The sequence below is a fragment of the Tetrao urogallus genome (genome assembly GCF_951394365.1).
Source record: "Tetrao urogallus genome assembly, chromosome: 12".
Lineage (NCBI taxonomy): Eukaryota > Metazoa > Chordata > Aves > Galliformes > Phasianidae > Tetrao > Tetrao urogallus.
This window is the reverse complement of record NC_136825.1, coordinates 17,365,398-17,391,042: the sequence shown is the minus strand read 5'-3', so window position 1 is coordinate 17,391,042 and position 25,645 is coordinate 17,365,398. Positions and strand designations below refer to the sequence as shown.

Sequence of the window (25,645 nt, the reverse complement as noted above, 5' to 3'; positions counted from 1 at the left end):
GGGCCCTTTGCCTCTGTAGACAGCAGTAAGATCTCCCATTGGAGTCATAGAACACCTAGAGTAGGAAGGAGCCCACAGGGATCAGTTAGTCCAACCCCTGGCCCTACTCAGGATGACCCAAACTCAGTCTGAGAGCAGCATCCAAATACTCTGAGCTCCGGGAGGTCGGGACTCACAGTAATACAGCTCAGGATGTGGTTGGTTGGAATACTTCTTTATTGTGCAGTTTAATTGTGTTCTGTTAGCACCCCCCACCATACTCTCCCCCATATCTCTTGGCTTTGCTGAGTCTCGAGGCCGTAGGTTTGGAGCCCATAATCTGCTGTCTTTACCTCATAACTGTGTTTCTGCAAGAGTTTTTCTTAATCCTGGTCTTTTATCAGTGAGGTTAATAGTCTATGTGGTGATTTTCTTTTTATAGCAAGATAATTTCTTTAAGGTCTTCTGGTGAAGGACCTTAACCAAAACATCTCTGGGTTCCAGCAGTGATACTTTGCCTGTGGTGCCACTTATTTTTTTCCCATGTTCAGTAGTAGTTGTTGGTGCTGGAAAGTCCAACTGCTGCCTTGAGTAGAAGGGTTCTCAAATAGGGAAATGGACACCAGCGATTGATCTCAATTAATAAAAGATGTGATCATTTGCTGATACTTTTCATCAGGACGTTGACTAGCTGCTGTTGTCTTAGATGATAATTGCCACTGTGCTGTCCTTCATATCACTGTTTAATTGCATTTTTAAAGGAACTGCCTGGACTTCATAGACCAAAGAGCAAGCAGTGTCTTCCCAGTTGGACTCTGTGGCACAAAGGTACTAGCAGTTATGGTATCCCTCCTCAGATTTACAGTTTTTATCTGTTTACACTGAGTTGCTGAGGAGCAGCTAGTTTGGAGAGGAGGTTCTTTCATCTTTGCAGTTCTTTGGAAATTTAGGCTTTGAAATGAACTCCCAGAGGTCTCAACTTGTCACTGTCTGGGTCATGTAGATCTTGAAGCAATACTGGTCTTTACCGTTGAGCTTTCTACTTCAGGACATATTATAGGCTATTCAGAGTTTAGTTTTGTAACTAAACTTTTACCTGTCCTAAGAGCAGTGCAAACCCTAATGTACTCAGAGCATTTGATCCTCCATGCTCTGTGTCCAAGCTCCACTGTGAGCATCCAGTGTTCTGTTGAACAAGCAGAGTGTTCTGAGCTCTTCTTTTTGTAGACAGGCTGTGGGCTTTTAGCACTTCCGCAGAGAACATCAGATTTGCTATGTGATTATGGATAACCAAGGTATTTTGGAAACCCTCACAAATCTCTTTTTATCCTTCCTAATGAGAAATGGGAGATTCAGCCAAATGTCCTGGATTCTGTCCTCTGAAACTGGAGAGTTTCCAAGATAAATTTGTTTGACCTAAATGTTGTCAGGAAGTTCAAACCTTTTGCTCCTGAACTGGCTGCTGCCAAAGCCCATGGGGGATTTTTCTAGATTCAGTGGCCCTCTCGTTATTTCCTTTATCAAAAGCTAACACTTTCCTGGTGCTTGTGTAATTACGTAGTTTTCTACATGCTTAGAGCTAGAGGACCTGGGTTGGTGTTTCTTGGTTGTAGTTGGGTGTTGCCATGGCCCTATTTGTCAAAGTTCAATCCAAATATGCAATTCCAGCCATGGATTCTCCTTATTGAAAGATGACCATGTGTCAGTCTGCTCCGAAGATAACCCAGGTTGGACAGGGGATCAGCTAAAAGAAAGGGTGAACCATAGGGTAATTAGCAACTCTGTGATCAGGGTTTGTAACTGAAGGGGGATGGGTACTATGAGATGCCTGGAAGGCACCACGTTCACAAAGCATCTGAATGATGTGTGGGGTGGTGGTGGTGTTCCCTGTGATGGTGAAAGGTGGTGAAGGGCAACAAAACCTGAACTAAATCTTCCTCAAGTGGAATTTGTTCCGTCTGTGGCGGTGACTGGTGAGTGATCTCCTGGTTGTTTTTTTGATCCGTGAGTTTTTAATCTTCTCCCTGTGTCTTACTGAGGAGAGAGTGGCTGGGTGGGTGTTTGGGGGCCAATCAGGGCAATAGTGGAGACAGTGAAGGCAAGAATGGAAAGTGGTTACTGCATGGGACTCAACCCACAGGCCTTGAAGAAATCATAGAACCATTAAGGTTGGAAAGACCAATAAAATCACGTAGTCCAACCATCAACCTGTGCCTGTGACCGCTGAGGTCACTTTGGGGCACAAATCAGGAATAGTATTTTTAGACATGGTTAATATTTTATGGAGCAGGTAAACCAGTGGAAGAAAGAAAGCTGGTGCTACGAAAGAAGAGTAGGACACTGGCTGTAACCTATTTAGATTTATAACTTTGTGTGAACAAGAGCCACGCAGTCAGCTGTTAATTTCAGACTCAGTAACCTAAAAACGTGAAGCTCGTTAAAGATAAGCTGAGCAGGGCAGCTGTTTCTGTGGCTCCAGGGCATATTAAGAGAATTACAGATCGTGCAAATTAACAGAAATAGAAGGAACAAAATGGGAACGTGCATAAATATTACCTACTGGGGAAGGAGCCTTGGAGAATGGCTGTGCCTCACAATCCTGTTGAATGCACAGGTAGGTTAAGATTAGTCTGATTGCATTTGCAAACACTGTTTGACCGGGTTCAGCCCCGAGAATCTGTAAGGAAGGTAATGGAAATAGGGGATAATGCTGTGTGTCTGGATGGTTAGATTAGTCAACAGGTAGGAAATGGGGCAGAGGAGTGAATGGCCTCTGCTTCCTCTCATCCCCATGGCTGAGGATGCTCTGCAGAGATGTGCACTAAGCCTGTGGTGTTTACTACCTTAATAAATAACCTGGAAGTGAAATTAATAGTGAGATGATGATTTTTGCTGATGGTATGAAACTAACAATAGTCGTAAAAACAAAGGCTCATTCACAAGAGCTGTGGACTGATCTGAGAGTACCGGGTAACTGGACAATGAAATGAAAGATGTGGTTTGGGTTGGATGGGTAGAAAATGGCTTTCTTGGGGGCAATAACAATCAACAGTCAACAATCTTACCTTACTTTATTTGCTTATGTTGTTTCTCCCCCAGGCTGTGGGAAATCTTGTGTCTTGGCCTTTCTGAGCTTGACTGATGCTGTACTTTTTATTCTTTTTTTGGAAGGTATATGGGAATAGGACTTTCTGCTCAAGGCGTCAACATGAACAGGCTTCCTGGTAAGTTGCTATAAAGGTGTTTTTCTAGCTTACAGTCTGTGTTAAATGTTCATTTAAAATAATTCATATGTATGAATTGATGAATGTGTGTTTCTGTTAATAAAATGTCATGATTGAGTATCTTATATCTGGGAGTTTCTTGTCATAGTCACTCCTGTCTTCTTTCCATCCTCCAACCAAAAGGCTTGAAATACATGACAGAGTGCTATGACCAGATAACATTGTTGCTTCCTTTTTTTTCTTAATATTTTTAGTTTAGCCTCCAGGTTAGTTAAATTTAAAAAAAAATTACAATATTAGTTTATCATTTTCAGTTAATAAATTGCATGCTGTTTATTTCTACGTTGGGATCAATGCAGTAACTTCCGTGGTAGGAATTCTTTCAGTTGGGTTTGAAACTGAGAGCTTTCTATGTTTGTTAGAAAGTGAATGTTCTTCAGGTGCCAGAATGGATGGCAGATGGTTCCCAGTGTTGTTGTAGCATTGGAGCAAAACGCCTGGCTGTTCTGTTAGCAGAATAGGTGATTTTGCAGCTCTGTTACAGATCTCTGAAATGTTTCCATAATCTGAGTTTCTACAGAGACTGCAGGTGAGGGAGAGGACACAAAGGTGATGGGATTCTTGGGTGGTTTCAGAGAGTAGCCAGTTTTCTGGTGCATGCTGTTTCAATTGTAAATCTGCTGCTGTAGTGGGTAATGAAATGACTGCGTTGTCTATCTTGAGAGTCTGCTTTTGGCCACTGCCAGAGACGAGCCTAAATTGCTGCTGGTCTGCGATGGCCACAACCATCCTTTGTTTCTTCTCTCTGGTAATTTCTGACCTGTGCACAGAAGTTGTTTAGCCTTCAGCCTTGGAGATATTTAGGCCTCAGATGGACGTGGTCTCATCCAACCCGATTGAGTTAGACCTGCTTTGAGCAGGAATTGAACCAGGTGACTTCTGAGGGTCCCTTCCCTTAGGTTATTCCATGCTTTATATATAACTCAATAATAACTCAATTTTTGAGAGAACGGTTTCAGTGACACCCATGCTTTGAAGAATTTGTGTCTTACTGCAAACTGTATTTGCTAACAGTTTGTATCAGATCCTGAGTATATACCATTGGAGGGAGAATAGAGTCACAAGTCTTTATTCCTTCAGAACTTGACCAGGGAAGGAGGAAGTCAGGACACTTCCAGTTTCCTCAAGTGACGCTTGGTTGCAAATAAGTAGGGAAGATGATCAAGATGATCCTACATCAACAGGTATAGATTTCTCAGTTTTCAGGCTCTTGTCTGTCTCCTCCCCAGCCCTCCCAGCCAAGTAAGCTGTGTGCATGTATAGGATGAAGCATGAATTTTCTCGTCCCAGTGTTGAGATGCTTGGCTGCTTGAGAGAGGAGTTATTTGGCTTTGAAGGATACAAGTTCTGTTCAAGATGTGGCTCCTAGCTTGCACCTTGGAAGGATGGATGGTGTTGTCTTGTGTGTGGCCTGTAGGTTGCTCATTGGGCTCTGGCTCTCTTTTTCCTAGGATTATAACAGTTGATATAAAACCCTTAGAGACTAACCTGAGGAGATGCATCCTGGGTGCCATGGTGTGTTGTCCTGAAACTGAACTTCTTGAACAGCTCTGCCAACATCTGTTTTGATTTGTTTCCCTTTAAGGACTCAAAATTGACCAAAGCACTGCTGATAACAACCTTAAAGTCTAAGAGCCACAAGAGCAGGTTTTTTGTGGCTTGTTTAACTCAAAGTGCCTGTGAACTACTATTATTTCTAGAGCATATGTAATGAATGTGGAATACAGAATTCTTTTGTTTGAGTAGGAGGAAAAAAATAAGAAACGTGAGGGGAACTTGAGACTTGAGATAGTGCTCATTTAGCAGTGAACTGTACAAATTTAATCCTCTGAACCTGTTGTTTGTTTTAACACTTGAAGATTAGGTTGCCAGGAGGGATCCTGCAAGTTAGATCAATCTCCTACCATCTGTATGAAATGGAATGAATGCGTGGTTCTGCAGCTCAGTAATTGTCTTCCTGGTATGGGAGAATGAGCCTTATTTCATTTTTACAGTATATTGCTCAAATAACTGAAGTTAGAAATGTGTGATGCTTAGCTGTTGTCAGGTTCTTTATAGACATAGAGTAAGAAAGAGCTCATAAAGAATTGATAGGTTCGGAGTCTTGGCTTGGCTTCGTGTCAAAGCGTGATTTTAACTTTTTGTGACCAAAAACCCTGCCAAGTTTGTCTCCTTAGACTTTCTTAATTCACTTCTGCTTTAACAGATTAACTTTCTCTAAGCAGGACATGACTATTACACGGTTCAGGAGCCCAGAACCTGGTATGGAAATTGGTCCTGGCTTCTGGCTCAAAACTCCCCTTCCTGAAAACAAACACTTGGGCCATATCAGGTTCCAACTCAGGACATTTGTGCATTATGCCAAGTTTATTTTGTCTTCAGCCCAACTGGGTGCTAATGGGGGTAGCATTGGGCTGAGAGTTGGAAGTGTGGCCAGGGCCAGGCAAACCCTCCCTTCAGCTACCCATCATTGGAAACAGGCTGCTTTTAAAAGGTGTCCATCCTCTCCCTGCTCCCCTCCAAGGTTTCTGTAGGCTCTGCTTTGAAATTCAGTCATCAGGTTGGAAATGTGGCTTTTTTCATTTGCACTCAGCACTTTGGTATCTGAGGATGCAATTTCACGTTGGAGCTGCACTGATCTAGCTCACTGTCATCAAAGCAGGGCAGCCCAATACTGTCTCCTCCATACCCCCAGCTGCACAGTCCTCCTTCCCCTTGAACAAGCCCTCTGGCACTTGGCACATCCTTTGCCCAATCAGTGCTGCTGCCAGGCATGGCAGGACTCCACTTTTCTGCTAGGTTGGGCTTCTTGCAGGCTGGCTCCTTCAGAATTCATTATGGATTACAGAATCATTATGGCTGGAAAAGACCCCTCAAATCTTGAAACACAACCCCAACCCATCCCACCATGTCCATCACCCACATCCCCAGGGCTCTGGGAACCTCCAGGGATGGGGACTCTTCCTGGGCAGCTGCTTCACATCTCTGCTCAGTAATTGCCTTGCCTTGCTGTGCACTATTGCACCTGTTGATTGCGGTGCTGCTCACCACTGCTTTGTTTTATGAAACCTTTTGATTATTTTTTTACCATACTTGTATAATTGAAAGATGCTGCTTGGCTTATTCACTACTTGTTTGATTCAGACTCCCTGTTAGAAGAACAGGCTTTCAAATTCGAGGGTGTTTAATAGACTTGAGTTGGTGTGCAGTCAAAACAGCACAATTTGGAGTGCAGAGGCTTGCTTTGTACTAGATTTGTTTTCTGGGATTGTAATGCCTTAAGCCAGATCAGCAACAACCGAAGCAGTTTGTCCAGCTGTGCTGTGCCATTGCTCAGCAAAATAAATGCCCTCTCCATCACTTCACCTCCATAAGCCACCAACCTGACACTGTCCATCTGGATTTCATTTGGAGATCGTTTCCTTTGCATTCCTCCCTTGCCAATAGGTTTCTCTTGATGTTTGTAGGCAGGACTTTTTATTTCTTCTCAGATTGTCTCGCGTGTTAACAGAGAAAATGAAGCAGGGGAATGAAACATTGGAGGAGCCTGTTGTCTTTCTGTTCCTTCCTATGAGATGAAAGAAGTGTCAGCTTCTTCCTCAGGGCGATTGGCAAAGGTTTTCATACGGGTGTGCTCCCTTCAGAGGGGAGAGGCTGGGCAAATTGTGCTGTAGGAACTGGTGAGAAGTTGGAACTGGGCTTTTTGAGCTTGAGAAGGGATCCAGTAGCAGCCTTTCACTCCCTGTAAGGACCCTGAAGATAACGCAGCCCTAGGCTGTTCTTGGGAAGGAAGGGAGGCAATGGGCACCAGCTGCAGGAAAGGAAACTCTTGTGGGAAACAAAGAAGGTACTGTTCCTTGTCAGAGTTGGGTACAGATTGCCATAGAGGCTCCACCGTGGAGATTTTCAAACCTCATCAGGACAGTGCTCTAATGGTCCAACTTGACAATTGTGCCTGCTATCAGCAGGAAGTTTGGCTAGAGAGCTCCAGAGGTTCCTTCTTGGCATTTTTTTCCTTGGGGTTGTCATCCCATCTGAGCTTTTCAATGTGTCTAGAGAACCTGTGGGTTTTTTTAATTAGCTTTCGCTTTGGGTCCTTGCTTTCTGTGACAAATGAAGGATGTGTGCAAAAGGGCACAAATCCCAGTGGTAAGTGGAGTAATTATAGAAGATGGGACCTCACCACGTCTTTTGATAAGAAGCTAATTCATTTAGACATCGGTCCTGCCTGCCAGCTGCGTGTCTAAACCAGTCTTTCAGTACTTTCCTGGCAACCTCCTCCAATGCCATCCTTGTGTTGGAGAGCCTTTCCTGATGACTGCATTAAATATCCTGTGTGGTTAGAAGTCCCTTGCTCTTCGCTCACGTGTGGAGGTGGAGAACAGTTAATTTCTTACACCTTTGTAGGTGTGTGCCTGGAGACCTCTATCGCCGCTTTGTGGGTTTTTCTCTAGATGAAGCATCTGTGGCTCTTTGCCTTGTCCCTATTTGTCATGTTCTCTTGATTTGCAGCAGCTGTTTTTATCTTCTATTAACACTTGATACACCAAGCAGTCCTTGTCCTTACAGTAAGGGAAAATGTTAAAATTCAGAGCAAGTCTAGGAAGCATCTCTTAACCCGTGCTGCAAACAAGACAACGGAAAACGCTTGCTAAGCTTTCACAGTCTCTAAGGCTTAAGCAGAAAATGGGGAAGGGGACAGGAAAGGCCTGGTGGTTACATGGGGTGAGAAGGACCCTGCCTCTTGGCTTCTAGAGCAACCAGCCGAAGCCTGAAAGCGTGGGGTTAAATACATGACTGCTTTATGGCCAACAAATAGTGATTCAGTGTGCTTTCAAATCCTCTTGGCTAAGCCAGCATTTTGGATACCCAGCTTGATTTTTCTAAGTAATTTCTGTTAAGTTTATTTAAGGATTTATGCAGCTGATCAAGCAGTGTCTTAAAATACCTTATGGTATAAGTTCTGCTGCAAAGCTTTTCTAGAACTGTCCTTAAAAATAGCTGGCCAAAGTGGTACGTAGGATTTTCGTATGATGTCTTACTGAAGTCTTATATAAAAATGCATTTGTTGTCTCTGTAGTGAATTTAACTTCTGTAGCACATCCTGGATTGCAGCACTCTTCCCAGCTCTGTTGGCTCCAGTCCATAGATTTGCCTCATCCTCCCCATTTCCAGTACAGGAGGAGTTGTTGTTCTCTAACATAAGTTACTCATAGCTGGTATCTGTTCCTCCCCTCAGTTATTATCCATTAGGAAGGCTTAATCCTGTAAAGAAGCCTGGAGAAGTTCAGTTTACCTCAACGTTGTGGTTCTTCATGGAGAGTTTACACCAAACTACTCAGATTACTGCAGAATGGCTGAAGGAAGCCTCCTGATTGCCTGGAAGGGTTCTGAGTACTTGCTTGTACATAATCACTGCTCATAGTTCCCTTTTTCTTACCTCTTTTCTTTATTTTTTCTACTTTGTTGAGTCCTCTTCTTTGCTAAGCACCATGGAAACCTTTGAGTATTTTGATAGAGTTTTAAGATAAAACTCCAGTGGTTACTGGAGAAATTTAACCAAAGCTGTAACAAAATCAGTGCTTTGCTCAGTGTCATGCATGTTATGGCAGTGAGAATCTCTCAGATTACTCTGTTGGGTTGATAATTGCCATGCTGTCTATACCATGTCCTGCTGGAGTTGCTTGGTGCAGGTTGGGTGTATGGCCCAACTGGGCTTGCTGCTCTGTATTTAAACCTTTCCTCTTGCTGGTTGTGAACAGATTGGACTTCTCAAGAACTTTATTTGCTCAGTATAATTATCTGAGACCCAGACTGAGCACCCCCAGGACTCAGTTACGTATGTGTTCCTTAGGCTGGCTGTGTCAGTCCGTCTCCATCACCCTCTCATTTATGCTAGCAGACCAGTTTGTGGGGCTGCAGGAGAACTGGACCGTGTAATTGGGTTAATAATACAGCGTGGGGGGCACTGCTTGATTTTAAGGTTATTATTAACTCGGATCTGGTCTGTGACCCAGTTGAACACGCAGGTAGTGCATGTTGAAACAACTCCTCTGTGAAGCTTTATTCTGCAGAAATGCGTGGGTAACAGCAGTCTGAGATTATTTTTGATAGCAACAAATACTGCACTCACCCAAGATGTGTGCTGAAAGCTTTAATTAGAGGTGCACAGCTACCCAGCTCGTAGCAGATGGGTTTTCAGAAGGCACATCCCAGTGACTGCAGGCTGGCACTGGGGCTGGGGTGAGCCTGGCTGCCTGCCTGCAGCTCTTTACTTTCTATCTGCCTCTGCCTTTCCTCAAGTTCTTTGGTGGGTGTAGGAGCTGAGAAGGCAAAGCAGCTTGAGAACTGCTCCAAAAACATCACTTTTTGCTGCTGCTAACTTAACTAGGCTTTGACCTGAAAAAATAATTTACTTTCAACATCTTAAAGGGTTGGTAGCAAGTTTTGGTGCTGTGTAATGGAAGAAATGAAAGCAAAGTGGGTCAGTGTGTCAGTTCCACTCTGGAGCTAGCAATCCTTTTGTACATGGGGACTTTTTGGAAGGATCTCATCCAGACCAGTGAAAACTATTGGCTTAAAACAGTGCTGGATATTAAGCAAAAAGATGTGCATTGCACAGAGGCTTGGTCTTTGTAAGTTACAGCCTTCTTCAGTTTGCCTGAGTGAGACCTGTGCTGGAACTGGGCTGTATTTGGGAGGTGAATTTCCTGGTTGTCACCACGTGCTGTGCTTTGATTCACATCTTCAGCTGTGCTACTGTTCTTTCTTCTAACCTGAACTGAAAGATGCTCTCTAGAATCACAGTTAATGCACACCACCCACGGCTAAGTAATAGAAAGTAGGAGTAGAGTCATAGAATGGCTTGGCTTGCAAGGGACCTCACAGGTCATCTGCATCCAATGCCCTGCTGTAGACAGCATTGCCAAACACTAAATCACACACCAGATCAGACTTCTCAGAGCCTCATCCAACCTGGCCTCTTGCATCTCCAGGGATGGGGCAGTGTTTCCAATACTGCCATCCCCATTATAAAAAAGGGGAGACGTGGTGTCTGGAGACTGGCTGAAGCCTGTTGGCTTTCTCCAAATCTACTCCTGTGCTGCACCATGTGCTACTTAGAAAACAGCTTTGAGGGTTTTTTTCTTTAAGTCCACTGAAGAAATGGATGAGAAAGTTGTACGTCTTACAATAAAACAAAAGGAACTTGAGCTTTTGAGTATTTTTGGTGTAAGGATATTTTTCATATGGAATCAATTTTGTGCGTTCAGCCTGTATACAATTTCATCATAGGAAAGTCATCTGAGAAACGCTCATTTTCTGTTTATTCTATTTATGGTGCTGCTTTTTTGGTCTCCTCTCACAATTGCATGTGCCCAAATTTTAAATGAACCACGGCTGCGTCTGCAGTCGAGGATCATGATGTGACCTATCACTGCTTAACTCATAGAATCATGGAATGGCCTGGGTTGGAAAGGACCACAATGATCATCTCGTTTCAACCCCCTGCTATGTGCAGGTCACCAACCAGCAGCCCAGCTGCCCCCATCCAGCCTCACCCAGCCTTCCTGTGCTCTGTGCAGTCGGTGTGCCCCATGACCAGGTTATCTTGCATACAACTTGTCTAGGTGGGACATGTTTTAAACACGAGGCTTCTGCAGAGAGCTGATAGTGGGCACCAGTGTCTGCAGGGTGATGGCTGCGTCCTCCCTATCAGCTGTGTTCAGAGCAGGAGCATAACAAAAACAGCTCCTGAGCCGCAGAGTGAGGGTAAATAACCTTCTGAATTTAGGTTAGATTTAATCTCACGGTTCGTTTTATAGCTATTTACATGAAAATTAGGTTTGTAGGAAGTTACTCCCTTTTCCCCCTTCAGACCTGCCTTGGTTCATGTTTACTTGTATGGGTGGCCCTCTGTTCAGCCATGAAAATCCCTGCCAGCCATTGGGTCAGCATTATGCAGTGGTGCTGTTCCACTTTTTTCCTTTCCTGCCCTTCCCTTTTTCATCTGATCTTTGCACTTAGGTTGATTTTTGGGCACAGAGGTCTTCGGTTTGGGGGTGAGGAGGCAGAACAACAGCTGAGCTCATAGAATCATAGCATGGCTGTGGGTTGGTAGCGACCTCCAAGACCACCTCATTCCAACACCCAGCTACTGTAGCAGCAGTGAGTTGGCTAGCAGTGCAGACACCACTTACATTATTTGTAACCTGCAATGTTAATGACTGCTCTTTCATTTGCTGTAGTTATTTTAAAGCCATTATCAGCCCTTTGTAACCAGTACTGATGGTTTTACTGATAAAAAGGTCTTTATAGTGGCTGTACTTATTATATGAGCCTCTCAGATAAAAGATAATATCAGCACAAAGCTAGATTTCCCTGCAACCTCAGATGGGTGAATAAATACAATCCTCCTCTGAAAACCTTATTACTTTACATTAATTGATGTGAAAGGTACTTAAGGAACCTCAGTTTCTGATCTAGAAGGGCTTCTTTCAGCCCTTGCCATCATGAAGTCCTGCTCTCCTGGAAGAAGTCCCTCTCGATGAAGCTTTGTGTTTGTATGCATATTTCTTTTGTTATTTTCTTATCTCCCTAAATACCTTTTCAGGGAATTATTTAATAGTAACAGAGTGCTACCTGCCTGCATTCCCAGCTGAGCTCTAATATTGTTTTTGGCTGAATCATTCACCTGCTCTGCCTCAGTGTCTCTGTAAGATGGCTTTTCATTGTGGACTCACAGTAGGGTTTGAATTGGAAGATGATCCTTGAAGGCCGTCTTGTCCAACCCCCTGCAATGAACAGAGACACCCTCAGCTCCATCAGGTGCTCAGTGCCCATCCAGCCTGCTTTAGCCCATCACTGTGCATTAACCATGCCCGTTACTTTTTCTGAAGGTGCCTTAGTATTTTATGAAGGTGCTCCTGCCTATCTGCTGTAGGTCAGCATATGAATACAAACATGAATAATGTAGTGTGATGAGATTTGAAGCCTCTGTATGTGATAAAAGCTGCTGTATCCAGCTTGTTCTTTGCCCCTGCCACTTCATAATCAATGGCAAAATTCCTAACGTTTTTTTCATCTGTCCTGTGTTGTTTTGGACAACTTGACCCATGTGCTTCCACCTCTGCCTCCCAGTGCAGTGTCAGGGAACACAGTGGGTGCAGTACACAGTGACTGTACCAGAGAGCTTTTTGAGCCCTGCCTTTGTAGATAAACCAACCTGTTCAGTAATCAGGCTTTAATTATGCCGTATAAGTGGCTTGTGGTGTGCCTTGGCCCTCTCTGGCATAGGGAAGACTAGATCATGTTTTGATGCTGGCAGAAGGCGTTCAATCCATTGCAGTTCTCTGATCCATCAAACTTGTAAGTCAGGAAGGCTTGCCATCTTTATTCATTTAAGGAAGTAGGATTTTATCTTGGTGTTCTGTGGTAAGCTGCATGCTAAGTCATAGTGCAGTGGATTCATTAGCAAGTCTTTGGGGCAGGTGGAACAGAACATTCTTGTTGACTAGGTATGGCCATGTTGCAGCCATCCGGAGGCTTATGGTTTTGTTTTTCTCTCTCTATGAGTCAGTGGGTTGTGTCAATTTATTTAATTAAGCATCAGCTGTGGTTTGATGTTGTTTTGAAGTTTAGTTAATATCTAGTGGCTGCCAAATGGTAGGAGTCGAGGATCTGGTCTACAAATTGTCATGCAAGGTCAATTATGTTAAAAAGGAAAATTTAGTATTACTTTGTGCTTGTGCACATTGTGATGGATGGAACAGTTTGTTGTAAGTCCTAGACTCCCATGCAGAGCTTTTGCCTGTCTGTCTTAGACTCTGTTTGATCTTTGGGTCGCTTTGTCCTTTTCTTGCTGCTCCCTGTTGATGTGGGGTAGATGTTGTGTTTTTTTTTTTTTTCCTTTGGATTCTTGCCACAGTTCAGACTTTCTGCCATTGAGATTTGGTCCAATCTTTGTCTGCCTCTCAATTTCAAGTGAAAATACTTGATTCAAAACCACAAAATGGTCCCTGAGCCAAACCCTGCCAGCCCTGCCAAAAGCTGTGCGGTCTCTGATAAGCATCACCCAGTGTTGCTCTGTAAGAACCACACACTGAGGACCTGACCACGTACAATCACTGCCTTGAGAAGTTTGTCCTCAATGGGGCAAAGTGTTTTTAGTGTCTGCATAAGCACCGATCCCATGGTGCTACATTTGAAGTCATTTGGCTGCCTTGCAGAAGTGGAAGCTGTTATGGGAAAGGAGGTGCATGGATAAAAAGCTGGGGTGTTCCTAGCTTGGGCTTCATCATTTCTTTTTCCCCCAGGTAAGTGGGTTTGGGGGTTATGTTTTTTCCCCTGATTTTTTCTGGGCAGATAGAAGCTCTACCAGGAGGGTGCTTGGATGCTGACCATTCTGCTCCCTGCTCCTGTCCTGGTGTTGTGACTGCACCTTCCCAAACATGAGGCCAGGACCACGCATGCTATGTCCCCACCACCCTAAATCTATAGCACAAGTTGCTGTGGCTACTGAGCAAATGTTTTAGCTGTCAGAATTTTGAAGCACAAGGATGTGTTGCAACACTAACAGTTGCTTTGATTCTTGAGCATGGTTGAGTGAAGAAAAGCAAAGCTATACTATTGGTCTCACCCAAGCACCTGTGTTTATGCAACTTTATAAGGCATTGTAAAATTGAATTACAGCTGAGATGCTGCAGCACCACAGATGTTTCTTGGGCAACAGGCTCTTCTTGAAGCATTTGACTTCCAACAATGCAAGAGCACAACCTTCCCTTTGCTAGTGGCAAAATTATGCTTTTGCTGACATGGGCTAACAGACATCAAAGCATATCCACTGGCACAGTGAACTACACTGCAAGATGGTACAGCAGTCAGGCTCTGTAGCTGCCTCCAGTCCCCAAGCAAGGTTTGTGCATCTCCTTCTGCTGTGCTTTGTACTCACTAAGTCTTGCTGATGTTATTTTTTGGTTTATTTCACTGTGTTGGCATAAATTCTTGTCTGCCCCGGCTACAAAGAAAGAAAATAGGTGCAGGTAACATTTGGAAGATGCTGCAGAGGTTCTGTGCAGAGCAGTCACCCAAGTCTGTCCTGAAGAACCAGACTCCAAGTTTACAGAGGGCCCTAGGGACACAACCCCTCTGTTCACACGTCTCATTTCAGCTTCTCTGAGGAACTCCTGTCTTTTCTTTATGTGGCCCAGTGTGTATTTCTCCAGCATTGCTTACCTCTTAAGGTGTCTCAGGTTTCCTGATGACAGGTCAGATTGCTGGGGAATCTCTTTAAGGCCCTGCCCTTTGTAGCAGCTCTGCACCAGCTACAGGTTACCATGAATGTGTGGTGTAAACCTTGTGGAACACTTTTCTCCCCTGGAATGAAGTCCACGTGTCAGTGGTGAAGTCAGTCTGTCTGTCTGCAGTCCTTTTAGTGATGACAGATGGCAGAGTAGGGGGAGGCAGAGGTGTCAAGATGTGCCTTATTGAAACAGCCCTTTTTCCATGATTAATAGGCCTTGCAGACCTGCCCTTTGGCACGGCATCAGAGGAGAGCTCAGCACAGATGCCCATGAATGTTGCCTTCCCAGTTATTTTGTGCCCACTGGCTAGTCTGGCACATTCAAAGCTTGATGCACACGGGGATTGTCATCAATTTGCATTCCTCTCTGTGTTCTGCATGGAAAGAGGATCTGGTCAGCAAAGGGATGATTAAAATATTGCTCTTGGTCATTTACATTAAAGCATTCATCACCGTTTTCCTCTTTGACATATATATGGCCTGTTGCTGTGTGCTTCAGTCCCTAGCTGTGAGCATGGAATCATTAAGGTTGGAAAAGACCAGCAAGATCATCAAGTCCAGCTGTTGACTCATCACCACCATGTCCCTTATTGCCACATCCTCACAGCTCTGGGACACCTCCAGGGATGGTGACTCCCTTCCCTGGCCAACTGTGCAAATCTCACCACTCTTTTCAAGAAGAAATTGTTCCTAATAGCCAACCTTAACAGCTGTGCTAACTGAACCTGCCAGCCACACCAGCTCACTAGATTTTGGAGTTAGGATTTTTTGGTGTAATGTTCCTCTGGGGGTCCCTGATCTACTTTATGGAAGAATAAGATGTAGCTGTACCACAGTGCATTAGTTCCCACAGCATTGCCTTTGCATGAGATGACTGTCCCATTTGTCTTCCCTGTCTCTGTGCAAGGCACGTGGCTCTGGAGCAGCAAATGGTGATTTTGATCAAGATAAGGCAGTGCTGATAGAGAGCTCTCTGATTTGAATCCCGATGTTGAGGGCAGTGCACGAGCTGTGCAGGTTAAAGCATCTGCTAGCCTGCCAGAGTTGGGCTTTTGCCCAGGCTGCCTGTCATGTAAGAAGGCTGCCTCGCTTTGGTTTCTTTTCAGTACGTGAAACCTGAGGTGGTTTCCTAGAAGGAAAGACTGTTCCATCTGTTTTATTCAGGAGGAGCTTCGTGAAACAGCAGCTAGCATGACTATTCAATGACTTCTGCATGAGAAAGTGTTGCATCTCTTGTTCAGGGCTCCAGAAGGGTGAGGGAACACAGCGTGTGAGAACCTCGGTGTCTGGTGTGGGAAGGTGCATTGGAGTTCTACTGAAGGGCAGATGTAATGAGTGCATGAAGAAACAGGACGTGAGTTTTGGGAAGGGGAGCCAGCAGGCACGTGGATATGGCCCTTGGGTTGCTGTCTTTGTCTTGGAAGTTAAAAGGCCTCTGGGAAGTTCCCTTAGTGAGGTGGGGAGGCTGAGGGGAGATGTGCCAGTGGGGATTCTGAGTTGTTTGAAAGTGAGGAAAGGGATGGGGTGAATGGTTTTTGGTTTTGGAGGTGGTGGCCATAGGGTTGGGCTTGGCAGAGCTGCCAGGAGTGTTCAGAAATGACTTGGAAGAAGTGATGGAGCAGTGAGGAGGCACTTTGTGAAGGACACCGAGTTGCTATGGGCAGCAAGGTGAAAGGTGCTGGAGAGGAGCCACGAGAGATGGCCCTGCAGGGTGGGCACAGTGACAGAGCAGCATCGTCCCTTCACAGGCAGGAGTGGTGATGCAGTTAGGACTCAGCGTGAGCCTTTAGATTACACAATAAAAAGGCTGCACAAAAAAAAAGGCTTCATGGAAACATCAGTGGTAGAAAGAATAATAAAGGGGAAAATGCTAGGATTAACTCACAGGGGACAGTACAGAAAACAACTGCAACCCACTTCCCTTGCGTGTGATGCACCTGCATCTCCGTTCTGGAAAGCAACACTGTAAATCTGGGAAAGGTCCAGATGATGATGGTTAGAAGTGCAGGGAATAGCTATAAAGATAAGGACTCACTAGCCTGGAAATGGGTAATTATGAAGGATTTTGTAGAAGCCTATACAATGATGTGTATTCTGGAGATGAATACGTGGTTTGCCATCTTCTCCGGTGCAAGAACTGCAGGGTACCAGATCCAAATAGGAGGAGGCTGGATTCACACAGCTTGCAGTCATGCTGTGAAACTCCTCCCTGTGTGCTTCTGTGGATATTGTGAGTATTTATGCCTGCTTGTAGGAGGACTGGAGAATTCCATAGAAAGAAAATCCTTCGAGGAGCACCAACTGAACGGAGTCTCCATCTGGCTCTGTGTGTCTGTGCTGCACACAGCTGGGAGGCGTTCAGTAAGAGCATGATACTTCATGTCCTGAGTTGTGCTGTCTCACAGGCAACCACATGTTGAACAGGATCCCAATTGAACAGGATCCTGGTTGACCCAATGTCCTGAATGTGTGGATAAAATCTCATCTCTGCCTGCTGGGTCACAACAGTAACTTCTGGAAATGCTTCAGTAAGAGTAGTACAAGGTTAGACTGCCAAGAGGATCTGCAGAGTTAAGTGTGGTGAAGTCATCTGGGAAGCCTCATTCAGCCCTTTTGGAAGTGTTAGCGTTGTAAAGGAAGATGCTCTTTTCTGAGTGAGAGGAACTCAAGAATTGCTTGTAATGCCATGGACTTCTTACTAGGTGGCAGTAGTAAATTGTAAGTGATGCAGAAAAGTCCGAGTTCTCAGCAAATACTGCTGGAGTGAAGGCAGAGGATGCATTGAAAACATGCATGTGGTGAGTTATTCCCCATCTGCTGGTAATCAGAGAGAATGCCAGACATCTGAAGGTGCTGTTTAGATCAGTGGGGCCCAAATAGCTTTGACCTACAAGTACTGGAAGTGCTGATGGTTATTTTAATTTAGAATGGCAGGGAGTTCCAGAATTCCAGCCAGTGCTGGAATGACCTGCACACCATTACCCTGATGGTGAGTCTGGACAGTACTTTAGAAATGCTGATATGTTATTTGGTTAATAAATAACTCGGGGTCAGGCACATAATTAGTGCCACACATCTATGTTTATAATGAGTGAAATCATAGAATCACAGAATTGCTTAGATTGGGAAAGACCTTAAAGATCATCGAGTCCAACCACGACCAAACCAAACTACCTTAACTCTAACAACCCTCAGAGAAAACTGACTTGCTAAGGCTGACAGATTTAATGCACGTCTTGTTGTGTTAGGTCCAAATTCAGCACTAGACAACATCTGAGTCGAAGAAATTAACCCTGTATATCATTAGCAGCATGCTGAATGGACAAGATTTCCTTAATTGTAGTATTGGTGGTGATGGGTGGGACTCATGGTCTTGAAGGCCTTTTCCAACCTTAATGAGTCTGTGGTTCTATTAGTGACTATCAGACCAGGATGTTTCACGTCAAGCTTTTTTTCCAGGTGCTGATGCAATACATACCAACAAACTTAGCCTTATCCAGTGCGTAGCATGGATATGTGAGCATCTGACTGCTTCATTGCTGCAAAGTCGTGTGTAGGATTAGAAGCTTGTGTTTAGATTGTATGATGAAGTGGCTTAGGAGATAAACTGAGCAGAGTTACCAGCTGATATTCACAAACCGTTTCATTGAGAGATCATGAATTTACACGCAATTAACAGCTCTGTGTTCAAGGAAACTCAAGTAGTGAATCAACAACAGGGAAAATGTAAGAGAGAGCGGAAAGGAGCCATGTTGATATTTGAATGAGATTTTTACTGGAAAGAGTCAGCAGGGGGATTTTGGCAGTTAACTCTAGAGCCTGTATAACTCCCTGCTTTGTTTTTGGCAGCCTTGTTTGGCTGGTTTTGAGCTTACTGAGGGTGCTGCTGTCCTTGTCCTTTAGGAGGACATTACACAGGACTGGTGCTGGTGTCACAGCTTGCTTGGAGCCACTCCTGGGAGCTGGGATGTCTGTCTATCCCTGTGTGTGTTTGGGACTTAATGGGGAATCATTCACCATTTCTAGGCTGTGGTTTGCTAGGACTCTGTCAGAGTTTCACTCCCAGACTTTGCCTTGAAGTCCGTGTTTCAGTCTTGCTCCATTCCATGACTTTCCTCTTGGCATTACTGAGCTGTGGTGCAATGAACTGGAAGCTCTGGACATCCACTGAATAATTCACATTTTTCCTGAGAAGCCATGAGTGTGTGGAGTCCTCTGATGATGCCAGATCATCATCAGAGGTGCCCAAGGAGGTGCCTATCCCAGGAGGTGCCCAAGCCCATGGATGGAGCCCTGGGCATCCTGGTCTGGTGGGGGACAACCAGCTCATGGCAGGGGTTGGAACTGGATGGACTTTGAGGTCCCTTCTGACCCAACCATTCTGTGATTCAGTTACTCTATGATTCTGTGATTCCAGCCCGGAGTTGTTTCATTTCTTCTGTAGTCCATTTACCAAATGCTGTTCCACATTTAACAGGTTCTGTGGTCCCCTGTTGCCTTCTCTCTTGTAGGTTGTGTAAGGTCAGGAGATGGTCAGAGCTCCTTGTGCTTCTGCTTCAGTTTGGCACAGTCTGTGTCAATCCATGTTGATTTAAAACACGGTAGTCATCAGTTATACTGGGCACTTCTAAATGTGAAAAAATTGTGTCCTGGAAGCTGTAGTTGCCATGTTGTTCTTCACCGTTGACATGCCTTCATTGTTGACCCGTTCTTTTGTCTTTCTTCAGGATGGGATAAACATTCTTATGGGTACCATGGTGATGATGGGCACTCCTTCTGTTCCTCGGGGACAGGACAACCCTATGGCCCTACGTTCACAACTGGAGATGTCATCGGTTGCTGTGTCAACCTCATCAACAATACCTGCTTCTACACAAAAAATGGCCACAGTTTAGGTGAGTAAAGAAAGTTGTTCTTGAGAGGAAGGTGCTCAGCTGCCGTTTACTCTTGCTAAGTTTCATGGGCTCTATCTCCTGTTCCACATTTGTGGGTAACTTTCAAGAAACAAGAGAGATAAAGAGCACTCAGCTGCAGTCAGGATTGTAAGTTGGCTTCAAGGCAGCTAAAATGGTTTCTGTGCTGCTCGGTTTAAGTAGGTTAGGATTGTGTCCCCAGACTGTGCTCCTTTCTTCTGCTTCTGCATGGAAGATTGGATAAGACAGCTAATGGCAGGGCAACAGGGAAATAAAGAAGTGGGAAGCTTAGTATATTATTCAACTAGCTATAAAACCATAGTTACCAGCGTCATCACTTTTTAAAGGGACTTGTCCATTCATAAGCATTGGTCCAAGTATTCCCAAACATAGATGTTGATTCAGCATAAGAAATATTGCTGCTTTATTTCACAGTCATTCTAGTAGTTCTCCTAAAGCTACGGCCTTAAGGGTTTTGTCCAAAGGAATGTCTCACAGGTGTTTTCCAGGCATCTATTGTATCTGATTTGTCTAAAATAAAAAGTTGTATCCATTTTCACCTAAAATATCTTTCCCTTGGAGGACATATTCTCCAACGTGGATAAGTTCTGGTCAATTTTTCTACAAGCCATGCAGTAAATAGGGGGCAAGCACTCCTTTTCCTTTGCTTCTCCTTGCTGTGTCAGTTGTACTTTGTTGAATCACACTGAAGAAGCTGGTAGAAAAATACCCAGTTAAAAGAGTTGTCAGAGCAGTTATCAGACTGCCTGGGCTGAAGGAAGGAGCAGGTCCAGAGTGCCTGTAATGTGTACAATTTCTGGTGAGTTCTTGGTAAGAAAAATACAGGGGTCCCCAATACATGAGATGGAGCTACAGCAGCAAGCCCAGCGAAGGGCCATGAAGATGCTCGAGGGATTGGGGCAGCTCTGCTATGAGGAAAGGCTGAGAGAGCTGGGAGTGACAAGGATGATGCCAAGAGGACGAAGCCAGGCTCTTGTCAGTGGTGCCCAGGTACAGGACAAGAAGCAGTGGGCACAAACTGGAATACAGGAGGCTCCCTCTGAACATCAGGAAGCACATCTGTGCTGCACAGGTGTCGGAGCACTGGCACAGGCTGCCCAAAATTGAGTCCCTGTCTTTGGAGATCTTCAGAAGTCACCTGGCTGTGGTCCTGGACGCAGCTCTGGGTGGCCCTGCTGGAGCAGAGGATTGGACCAGAGGGCCTCCAGGAGTCCCTGCCTGCCTCCAGTCTGTGATGCTGCAAAGGTAGCAGGCCATGTTGTAGCAGCAGAGAGTTGGATCTGCAGTATGGGGCTGCTTCTCCTCTGTCTCAAGAAGAATCTGTTCCATGAGGCAGATTCAGAAGGCCCTAGTGCTGATGCAGACAGAACTTCTTTGGAAAAATGGTTTTCAATTTTCCTCTGCTTTCATCCCACTGTCTGTTGATTTTTAGGGGATGGTTGCCTAGAAGTGACGCACGTGGCTTCCCAGAATCTAGACCACATGTTTTGCAACACGTTGAGGTCTGCAGCCCTAAGTGGAAAAAAAGACTTCTCTGGGATCCCTCCTGAAGGGTTGCTCGGATTTGAGGATGTTTCTTTAGGAATGTGATTTTACTTCTTTTCTGAAGTAACTATTTACTGGCCAAACTGTATGTGATGCTCTGCCACTTCTGGTGAAGACTTCTGGTGAAGACTACCTAGTGAGACCAATCACTAACTTAATTAACTCAATCCATGAGCGGTTCTGTACTGTGAAGATAAGTAGAGGTGTGAGAGCAGCAGCTAACAGCGTCAAACAGAAGCTGTGGCATTTTCTAATGGTTGCATTCAGCGAGGAGTGCTGATGTGGTCAGCAGTGATTGAAGTACTGGGGAGTAGCAGGCCATCAGTTGTTGTCCTGACCCCCACAAAAGCTACTGGAACACTTTGCTGTGTGTTTTGCAAAGGTTTGTAAGGAAGGGGATGAATGTGCTTTTTGTTGGCATTCCCTGACGTGAAGTCTTCAGCTGCTGAGGCTGAATCTCTCGCCTTGTAGGGAATGAGGTCACTGCATAATGCTGCAGCAGATAGAAGAATATTCATGAGACTAATGAGCCCCCTTTTGATGACAGTTGGCTCGGCAGCAGGTTTCACAGCCCTGCCTTTGGGCATTTTAATTTGTCTCACTTTCAATGAACGCACCGTAGCTTTGTCTTTCCTCACACGTAATATTCTCTCTCCATCATATTCTGTCTTCATCACGATTCCTTTTTGCCTGTTGCTTTGATACATGCCCCCCCCCTTTGTTTTCCTTGCAGTTTTTTTCCTGTTGCTTAACTGTGATCTCCATACTTTTTCATTTAATCAGATCCATCAGGACCACTGTGTAGGAACTGTTTTCTTGGCCATCACAATTTCTGGATGTTTGTTTGGAGCTAAGTCTCGAACTTTGTTTGGAGTCATCACATGAGAGCTGTTTGACATCGTATGTAGTCTTAATTATCTGTTCTAGAAAATGTCTTCAGTGTCTTCCAGCTGCTATCATTAAGTGCTGTTGACAAATTCTGAGCAGAGTCCTGGCAGTAAAAAAAAAGATGATGTGGTAGGGCTAGGAGTGTGATGAGAGTGAGTTGGGAGAAAAAGAGTGAGAAAGCTGGGGCTCTAGCCATTAAGCAGATGGTCTTGGATGTAGGATGTGATTAGGGAATGTGACTACTGTAGGTTTCTGTGATTAAGTGGACGAGTTTGCTCAGGGACTAATGTATGAGGGTTTCAAATCTATGACTTAGACAGCAACCCAAGGTAAATGGACCAGCAAGGCTACAGGAAGAGCATGCAACCCTCTGAAGCACTGGCATGGAAAATTCCTGTCTGAATTTGAGTGCAGGTTCTTAGAAGACCAGGTTACCCATTTTGCCACCAGTTTAGAGATGAACAGGAACACTGGTGCAAATGAAGAAAGCTGTCACAGAGACCCGCAGATGTCCTTCCAGCTTTCCCATTTTAACAGGTCTGTTCTCAAACCAGATCTACTGAGAGCAAGAGCACTGAGAAGCTTAGAACAGGACTTGACAGATGAACCACATTTAAAATGAAAGAAAACACCAAATGCAGCTGCAGCCTGCTTTCTCTGTAAGAACAGTTTTAACCCAGGTAGCTCAACTGGATGGTGACTGTTTCCAGGTCTGCGTTGAGCTACATGGCCATAATGCTTCTCCTCAACAACTTGCAGCTGTATTTCACAGGCCTGTATGTCGTAATCCTTAAGGTGCCCATCTTGCTGAATGTGTTGGCACTTATTACAGTCTGCAGCACAGCAGGTGAAGGTGTTGATCACACTGCTCCCCAGCACTGACCCTTCATTGAAAGTGAATGCCTTTTTATCGCTGCCTTGCTGATCAGGTTGACGCCATGGACCTATAGAAGAAGCTTTTCACACACTATTGCTTTGTCACCTGTTGAGCTGTCCAGTTCTTCTATCTTTAAATTTCTAATGTTTGTTATTTCACATTGGATCCAGGCTTTGAGAGAGAGTGCAGTTTCAGATTCAGCTGCCTAGTTAAAACTGTGGCTCTTTCACTTTCTGCTGTTGACTTTGTTGCATGTAGATATGTAGCAGTACAGGTTCAGATATGTTTGTGCAACAGATCTAGATGTTTAAAACATTTTCTTGGTCTTAGTTTCATAATAGAAGGCACTAAACATATAAATGCCTTAATTTAAAGGCAATGTAATAAACTTATTTACAGAACTGTAGAGCAATTTACCCTGGGAGGGATCTCTGGAGGTCATGCATTCGCAGTCCTGCTGAGAGCTAGGTCAGGTTACTGAGAAACATGTTAAACTTTACTGTCTTCAAGAATGGAGATCCCCAGGGGGGCTTTTCTGGCCCCTGCTTTATTGTTTAGTTCTTCCATTCTGACCTTTTCCCCTGCCTAGCATCTAACCAGAATTTCCCATGTTGCAGCCTGTCTTTTATTTCCTCCCATCTCCTGTTAGCCAGCAGCTTCAAGAAGAGTCTGGCTCTGTCTTTTCTGTACCCTCCTGTTAGGTAGTTGGAGGCAGCAGTGTCTCCCCTAATGTTTTAGACCAAACAACCCCTTTTCCCTTTGCCTCCCTTCTTGTTGGCCCCTGCTGTACTCAAAGCCAGCAGAAGAGCTCTTCAGCTACTTTTGCCGAGCTCCATGAGGTTTGTGCTGGATCCTTTCTGCAGCCTGAAGAGCAGTATGTCCTTCAGCATGTTGTCCGTGCTCCTGCTTGGTACCTGTGAGACTTCTGAGAGCGTGTACCCTCCCATCATCCAGGTCATTAGTGAAGATGTTAAACTGTGTTGACCCTAACGTTGATCCCTGATGGACAGCACTTGGACTTTGTGCTACTGACCCTTCAGTGCTGACAATCCAGCCAAATTCCCACCCACACTGCAAGGAACTCTTCCAAAGAGGAGATAAGCGTCGTTCTTGTCTAAGGGTTGAAGCAAAGTGTGAAGCCTGTGGTGGGGAGCGTGTGGAAAATGGATTTAGGGCAGAACACACACAACGGGCAAAGAAGAAGTAGACAATAGATGGGACAAATTGCCATGATGTTAATTAAACATTATTGGCTATTTAATCAAAATCCAGTTTGTTTGTTTTTCTGAGCATCTACTATGAGAGTGGTGAGGTGCTGGAACAGCTGCCCAGAGAGGCTGTGATGCCCCGTCCATCCCTGGAGGTGTTCAAGGCCAGGTTGGATGGGGCCCTGGGCAGCCTGGGCTGCTGTGAAATGGGGAGGTTGGTGGCCCTGCATGTGGTGGGGGGGTTGGAGATTCATGATCTTTGAGGTCCCTTCCAACCCAAACCATTCTGTGATTGATTTGATTTTGGATCTGTGCTGTTTCAGATGGTAATTGTTTCCTATGTTATCTCCCAAACTTGGTTTAAATGGCCATTTCAGGCTCATCTGTTAATATTGCCAGAGAGCTGTGGATGCCCCATGTCTGGGGCTGTGGGCAGCCTGAGCTGGTGGGGAGCAGCCAGCCCATGGCAGGGGTTGGGTCTTGGTGGGTGTTGAGGTCTCTTCCAACCCAGCCATTCCATGATTCTTTGATTCATTGCAGCTCTTCTTTTACTGGTTGACCACCTGAAATCTCCAGTAGAACAGCCATAACATTAACATCAGAGAATGGTGCCCTCTTGCTTTGACACATGCTATCGTGCTTTTCAGTGCAGCAAAGAAATGGTGGCTGAAGTGGGACGTGGGTTAGAGCAGAAATGGATCCTGCTATGACCAGCTGTGATATCTACCAGGTTTTGCTCTGTTTCTCTTCCCATATGCCAAAGTGAACAAAAAGGGAAACCGTGCAGTTGTTTTCCATTCCTTGTATTTGGAACTGTAACAGCATCGTGGAGGATGAAGCTGTTCTTTGCACAGTATTTCTCAGGTGTTCCAGGCTGTAGTTTGGTCCAGTGGCAAAAATGTTCCCCAGCTGTAATGCAAAGCATTGGGATTCTCATTCCTGTCTCTGACTGACTGGTAAGGAGAAGCAGCTACAGACCGACCCAAAGCAACGTGATAGTGAAGCTCTGTTTCTAAACCCAAAGTGTGCCTGGAAAAGTATCTCCTTCGGAGTAACAGAGGGAGAAGCAAAGAAAAGAGGAGCTACTTTTTGGAAAATTAAATCTTAGGGAGAGATTTGTAAAAGGTATAGGCTTTTCCATGGACCTTCTCCAGCGGAGAGGGTTGGGGAGGGAAGATTCTTCTCAGTGTGACCAGTAGTGAAAGTCAGGGTCAGAGGTGGGACTGACTGAGGTGTGGTAACTTTCTGTAGCATGATATGGATGTTGTCAAGCTGGGAAAATATCTTTTGTCTTTTTAATTGTAATATTTTTCCCCCCACAGGTATAGCCTTTACAGACCTCCCTGTAAGTACGCCTCTTTTTAGTATTTTAACTAAGATTGCAAACAGAAGGGAAGGGGAAGATTGTGGGGATGTGAATTTTTTAATTTTTTTACTTGCTCTTCTCATGGTCTGTTTAAAAAAAAAAAAAAAGAAATAGTAAAACACAGTGCTGAATGGTGTGGATGCTCTCTTTTCTGAAACGTCACAATTCCAGGGCTGGGATGTGGGCTGCTCACGTACCTCCTCTGAGCCCTCGCCACCTCGAAGAATATGTCACTCCTTCTCCTGCAATTAAAGCCTGCAGTCAG

The 25,645-nt window shown here is 44.8% G+C and overlaps 1 protein-coding gene across 3 annotated transcripts in view; it reads left to right on the top strand.

Annotated features, from left to right (window-relative positions):
• Nucleotides 1-25,645, top strand: part of RANBP10 (RAN binding protein 10) — a gene marked incomplete at both ends in the record, with an annotated part of 52,054 nt that overhangs the window by 13,051 nt on the left and 13,358 nt on the right. For 2 of the 3 annotated variants that reach the window (XM_079541512.1, XM_079541511.1), the window contains 3 exons: nucleotides 3,151-3,203; nucleotides 19,290-19,457; nucleotides 25,337-25,359. In XM_079541512.1, coding sequence (XP_079397638.1) covers nucleotides 3,151-3,203; nucleotides 19,290-19,457; nucleotides 25,337-25,359 — 244 coding nt within the window. The remainder of the gene's footprint in view (nucleotides 1-3,150; nucleotides 3,204-19,289; nucleotides 19,458-25,336; nucleotides 25,360-25,645) is intronic. The other variant, XM_079541513.1, reaches the window with a different exon arrangement.